The following is a 6,429-nucleotide window of genomic DNA, read 5'->3' as shown; positions in this document are numbered from 1 at the left end:
AAAAACACAAATAATGCATTAAGCGAAAAATAAAGATCAAGATATCTAACATCGCAACACGAGAATTTACATGGTTATGTTTAATGAATTTCTCTATCAAAATAAATTTGTACTAGAAACTTACACTCACATAAAATTTATTGAACAATAAAAAAAAAAAAACAATGAAAAGCTACATATATGAATGTTTCAACGAAACTTTCAACCCGTGTTACCCGAGAGTTTTACTTTTCCAAGCTTCTTTAAGCTTTCAATTTAATCATCCCTTCTTAAAAAAAAATGCTATTGAGGGTTAATTTGGGCTTATTTGGGTTTAAAAAGATTAAATTATGCAAAATAAAAATTCAAGAATCAAAGTAAAAATTATCAAAAAGACACTGCTATAGTCCACAATAAATAATGAGTAAATACACAGTATTTTTTGCTAAAATAAAAAGCTGATGAATTTTAGTTTTTGCTGTCATAATGTTAGAGAAGGATTATGTTTTGCTCTTGGGTGTGTGTGGGTACGGGGACATCATAGTTGCCTGTGACTTTTAAAACCTGTGCAAATCTTTTAACAATCGCTCTGACAACCATACTTATTGGGGCCCTTTTGGCTATGACATAGATCTCAGACGCCACTTCTCTTAGTGCCTAGATTAACCCACGTGAGGTAATCAGGTTGCACATCACCTCTCAGATCCTCTGTTCATTGAGACCTCCTCCTTCATAAAATAGAGAGGTCCTCAACATGTTCATTATCTACCCATCATGAAAATTTCAACACCACCTATTCTAATGGCTTTTATTGAACATCCCTCTCCCCAACTTCAGTCTCCTTGGTCACAAGTAGGACTACTTTGGTCAAAACACTCTTGGAATTGAAGATGTCAGACACGGGAATCCTGTTAATTGGAATACAGGCCAAGCATAACATGAACCAAAGACTTGAAATTTCTTGAAATAGATCTCAGACATCAGCATCATCTGGTTTCATAACATGTTTTCCTGTTTGTCGCAAGAAGCTGTTCATGAAACACTACAAAACTGTAAAAATTACCATCAGGAAAGGAGCAACCCTTGGGTAAGAGCTGGAATATGTAGGAGCCCGGGTAGAAGTCAATCCAGTACAAGGAAAATAAAAAGATCACTTAAAGCACTACTACTTCTGTCCCTCTTCTGCAGCAGCTTCAAAAGTCTCACCGCCCACAAGCTCTGGGACATCATCGTCATCTTCTTGTGCTGCTCCTGCATCACCAGATGGCACCTCCTTTTGAAACTGCTCCGCCAACTTCCTAAGGTTGTCCAAGTTATCTGGCCCTGAAAATTGCAGTCACAAAATATCAATGACACAACACACAAACTAGAGAAATTGGCTATCGGTTTCAATTTTGTTGATAATGAGGCATAGGTAGATTAAGCTCCTGTTTAGGATTGCTCAAAATATTTTCTTTATGTTTTCAAATAATTTTGTTGTATTGAAGTCAAAAATGATTATTTTTTTTAACAAAAAACATTATTTTTATACATTTCTAAGCAAAACATAAAGCAACCACTACCACACTCCCAAACACCCCCTAATGGATTTCCTTGCACACATTATTTAATTTCAATTTCTTTTTTTTTTTAATAATGAGTGCAAGGAAAAATGCCTTGATTTGATCAAATAGATTTCAAGAATAACCAGATAATAACCTTACACCGCACAAGTGAAAGAAAATGGTTTGCAAGTACCAGCACCCACAACTACATGTGTGCTCGTGTGCCCAGCTCTACAAATGTGGACATGTCTGTTTTTAACCACCATTGCCAAAATCTCCAGTTGAGTGCAGATGACAAACATTAGGTGTTCATTATATCACATGCTTGTGATATTGAGCAGATAGAAACTTGAAATTAATGCCCAAGACAGAGCCAGGCTGTTTAGCTTAATTAAATTTTTTTTTTTAAAAAAGAATATATCCTCTCCAGGGGTTTACCAATACTGAACAGGAGGCACTTTCATGAAATGCACTCATTCAATGTAGGTGAAAAATGTTTGCTTTTAGAAAACAAGATAAGACTAGAGCTAGGATAACTCATTTTGAACACCAAATGCCTCACGTCTAAATTCTACTAGCATGTTTCTACTTTCAGCATAGCCACTGACAGCATACAGATTGAAAAAAACTGAAATGATAAGAAAACATGCAAAAATAAAATGCAATTGACTTATTCATCCAAATATTTTTGCACCTATTTAACTATACAAATAAGAAGAAAAAAAATGTAGTACTAACCAAAATTGAACTCATCAGGTGTTTGAAGCCAAAAAATCTGATGCAAGAAAAAGCTATGTACACAAAGAAAAAGTACAGGAGGAATACACAACAGCTTCGCGCGGTAAACAAAAATCTCATACTTAAACATGAGTACTATACAGTGTGGTCAAAGGCTAAAGGCGCCAAGCCTGCAAAATGTATGAGGAGCTAGGCGCATGCCCAAATGAACCAAGGCGATATGCTATAAATTAAAAAAATATATGTATAATATTATATTATATTATATTATATAAATCTAAAATATATATCTTCTCAATTAAGATTAGATCATTAGAAAATCAAAAGAAAATAGAAAATACCATAACATAGTCATATAAGGTTATATTTTTCACCCTTAAAACAAAATATGATAATTTATAGTAGTAAGTAGACAAATAAATTAAAAAACAAACTTAATTATCATCATCATTATTCATTAATCTTCAAAAACATCTTCATCCATGCTTTCTTCAACTTCACTTGAATCCTCGTCCTCCATCCATTTCATGATTATAATCCGAATCCTCAACTCTCAAAACTGCACTTGTTTAGAAATAGAACTTGATCTCTCTTTATGTGTAGTTCTAGCACTGGATGTTGAAAAAAGAGTGTGGCTGGTGTTTCTCTTCTAAGGTGTCTTTCCTTGTTTGTTTGTCTCCCACTTTAATGATTTTTTTTATTCTTATGTACCCTAATCTTTCTTTTTTACAAAAATACCCCAAAGTTGTTTCTTGTAGTCAATTAAAAATTGGACAGATAGGTCAAAACATAAAACACAACAGAAAAGGTAGTTCAAGCAGGTGCTAGCTTTATCGCCTTGCACCCACTCACAAGGTGCTCGTCCGGGCAGCGCTACACTGAAATTCATCACCTGAGGCTAATAAAGGCGTTGTGGCCTTGCCTCGCCTGGAGTGCCTAGGCAAGCGCCTTAGCATCTCTTGACAACATTGGTGCTATATAGAACAAACTTCTTGATTCCCACTTTTAAAGTACAAAAGCAAGAGAATGGTATTGTATGTAAAACAGATACTACATGTAAAATTACATACCAAGTTGGTTGATAATCCCTGGAAGAATATCTTGTAGTTCTGCAGACACAACAAATTCAATTTGTATTAGTCCTTGTCCATCTCACTAACGCATTCACTCACACATGTATATAAAACTTTAGCAAATTAAACATTGACAAAAGACAGTAGGAAAATTATGTCAAGGTTAGACACCTACATCAAATTGACAATATCAGAAGAAACAACAACATTTCATTTCACTAAAACTAGTATCAAATTCTAAACAGAACACCAGTTCAAATCAGCTAGTAAAACTGCTATTGAACCAAAGCAATGCATGAATTATTAGCAAAAAAGCTGCCAACCAAGTTGAAATAATCAACAAACAAACACCTCCAGGTTAAAAACTTACTTCTGGTTTGAGGAGTGCCTGTAATAACCCATGTGTTGGCAACAATAGAGGCTTGGACTTTAGGGTTAACAAACTGAATAACCAAATCATCCTTAAAGATGTTCACTTCTTCAATAGCTGGAATTGCATTAACCCCAATTCTCTTCAAGGTGCTTTGCAACTTCTTGTCATCAGTTGTTGATGACTTGTGCACTGCCTTCTTCTTTCTACACGAAAGAGCCAAAAAAAAATCATCAACCAAAAACACCCAGATTCTAAAAAATCAAAAAAGATAACACCTTCACGCACCAATTCTAACACAAACAAGCAAAAGAAGAGAAACCCATGATTTTTTTTGACAAATGAAAGAGCCCAAGATTTCAAAAACACAAAAAATAAAGCCATTCAACAAATAAGAATCCAATACTACCACACATGAGCCAAACCCCCTAAACTTCAGAGCTTCAAAAACACAAAAAAGATGGAATCTTTACGAGCTCTACAGTAATATAGTACCTTCTCATGGTTCCCTTGCCACCAGTTCGAACAGAACCAGCCATCTTCATGAGCTTTTCTCTATTCATCTGTATATACCTCGCAACAAAGTTAGTGTCTTTGACAAAACCCTACAAGCATTTGCCATTAAACCCTAGTTTCTCATCAAAAGAAATGAAACAAAGAAGTGAACTTGTTATGAAATTAGAAGTTAAGTAACAGTAGCAAGTACCTTGTGATATTAAATTTTCTTGAAGAGATAGAAGAGAAGGGCAGATGTGATGGGCAGTACCAGTGAGCAGAGCTAAAAATTAAAAGCGAAGCCAGGGAGATATTGGGGTTAGCTTGATGACAAGGGTTTTGTTATGCACTCCAATGTATAATTACTGTATTACCCTCCTTCCCTTTTCTTCTCTTTCATTTTTATTTCGAGAGGAAATTATTTTTTGACATAATTACATTTATCTTTATAATTTGAAAGATTATACTTTACACTCTATAATTTGATATTTAAATAATACTTTGTTTTTATAATTTTAAAAAATACATTTTTTTTCATGTAGTTAATTTTATAATTTTAAATATTTTTTTTTAAAAAAATCAATCAAAATATTATGATATTTTTTTCAGCCCCAGAGAGGGTGTGTGCATGTTCAGAAGAAAAAGTAAAAAAAATTCAAAAGAGTTTTTTAGTATTTAGAAGTGTGGTTGTGTATATCAAAATGATATTTTTTAAAAAATTATTTTTGATATCAATACATCAAAATAATTTAAAAACATCAAAAAAATATTAAATTGAAGTAAAAAATATAAAAAAAAATTAAATTTTTTTTAAAATACTTTTAAAACATAAATAAAAAAATTCTTCAACACAATTTTTTCCACTATCGAAGCATTTAAAAAAATTAATACTTTCTTTGAGTTATCGACCAATCTTCCTCACCTTATCTTTTTATCGCGAGTTCATCTCCCTCATTTTTTTCCGCTATGCAAAACCTTCATCTCACTGTCCACCAATAATATTTTACTATATTTTCGTTTTAGGATTTTTTTAATCACTTTAAAAAAATAATGAAATTTTTTTATAAATATTTAAATAATTTTTATAAATTATTTTTTAAAATAAAATGTTATTCAGGTTTCAAACTACAAAAGATAAAATGTAATTTTTCAAATTATAAAAACAAAGTGTTATTCATGTATCAAATTACAAAATGCAAAGAGTAAAATTTTAAACTATAGTGATAAAATATAATTCGCAACAAATCATAGGATTTTATATGTAATTTCTCTTTATTTTTACCCTTATAATTTTAATTTTTATATTTTTAAATGAAAGTTTATCTCTTAATAATATTAAATAATACGAGTATTGTGATGAATTGCTTATTTGCGATGATTTTTTTTTTCAAATTATGTTTTATATATATAAAAATATTTTTTTATGTAATGGCTTGAACTTTTCATGCAATCTTTAACTTAATTTATAGGTTCATTTATCCCATTTCAGACCTTAAATTATACTTCACCATATATTCACCAGCTACATTTATTTCTTTCAACTCCTATATATTTCATCTCAACTACTCAATATCTGAAAATACTTTTGCAGAATAAGTGAAGAACCGAGAAGCAGAAAAAATAAAAGACTTTGATCTCTACAGTGACTGTTTTGTTCCTGTAGATCAACACCAGAAATTTGAATTTGAACAGGGGATGTTTATTGCATGAAAACTGGATAATGATAAGGATTATTGTTCAACCTTACAGCAAACAATTACACTGATTTATAGAAGGAAAATAAATAGAAAAACTAAAATTAAGCAACACTACTGCCACGTTTGGCTTACATTTCGCCACCACTAACAATTCACCTAAGGACTTGTTCAATCCTTTATTCTAGCAGAAATAAAAACAACACGTGAGCTGAACTGGTCTTCAAGCAACACGTCAACAACTTAAGGCAATAAATTTCAACACTCCTCCTTGCATTAAGGGCTGCAAACCCCAATCATCCTGGTTAGAAATTCAAACCGATTTGCAGGGAGTGCTTTGGTAAACAAGTCTGCCAATTGATCTTCGGTTCTGCAATAAATCAATTCAACATCACCATTTTTCTGCACATCACGAACAAAGTATAGCTTGATGTTGAAATGCTTGGTTTTCCCGTGGAACACTAGATTGTGAGAAATTGCTATGGCTGCTTGATTGTCAACTGAAATTTCAGTTGCTTCTTGCTCCTCCATCTGTA

General features: G+C 32.3%; 1 protein-coding gene across 1 annotated transcript; it reads right to left on the bottom strand.

Annotated features, from left to right (window-relative positions):
* Positions 1-913: 913 nt before the first annotated feature.
* LOC133698279 (nascent polypeptide-associated complex subunit beta-like) lies at positions 914-4,565 on the bottom strand. Its single transcript, XM_062121152.1, has 5 exons — positions 4,411-4,565; positions 4,200-4,267; positions 3,705-3,910; positions 3,332-3,370; positions 914-1,302 (listed from the first exon to the last, which is right to left on the bottom strand). The coding sequence occupies exons 2-5, from the start codon at positions 4,265-4,267 to the stop codon at positions 1,145-1,147; spliced, it is 471 nt and encodes a 156-aa protein (XP_061977136.1). The 5' UTR covers positions 4,411-4,565; the 3' UTR covers positions 914-1,144.
* Positions 4,566-6,429: the final 1,864 nt, after the last annotated feature.

Source organism: Populus nigra, chromosome 7 (assembly GCF_951802175.1).
Source record: "Populus nigra chromosome 7, ddPopNigr1.1, whole genome shotgun sequence".
Classification (NCBI taxonomy): domain Eukaryota; kingdom Viridiplantae; phylum Streptophyta; class Magnoliopsida; order Malpighiales; family Salicaceae; genus Populus; species Populus nigra.
Note: the sequence above shows the minus strand (reverse complement) of the source record. Positions and strands in the feature narration are given on the sequence as shown.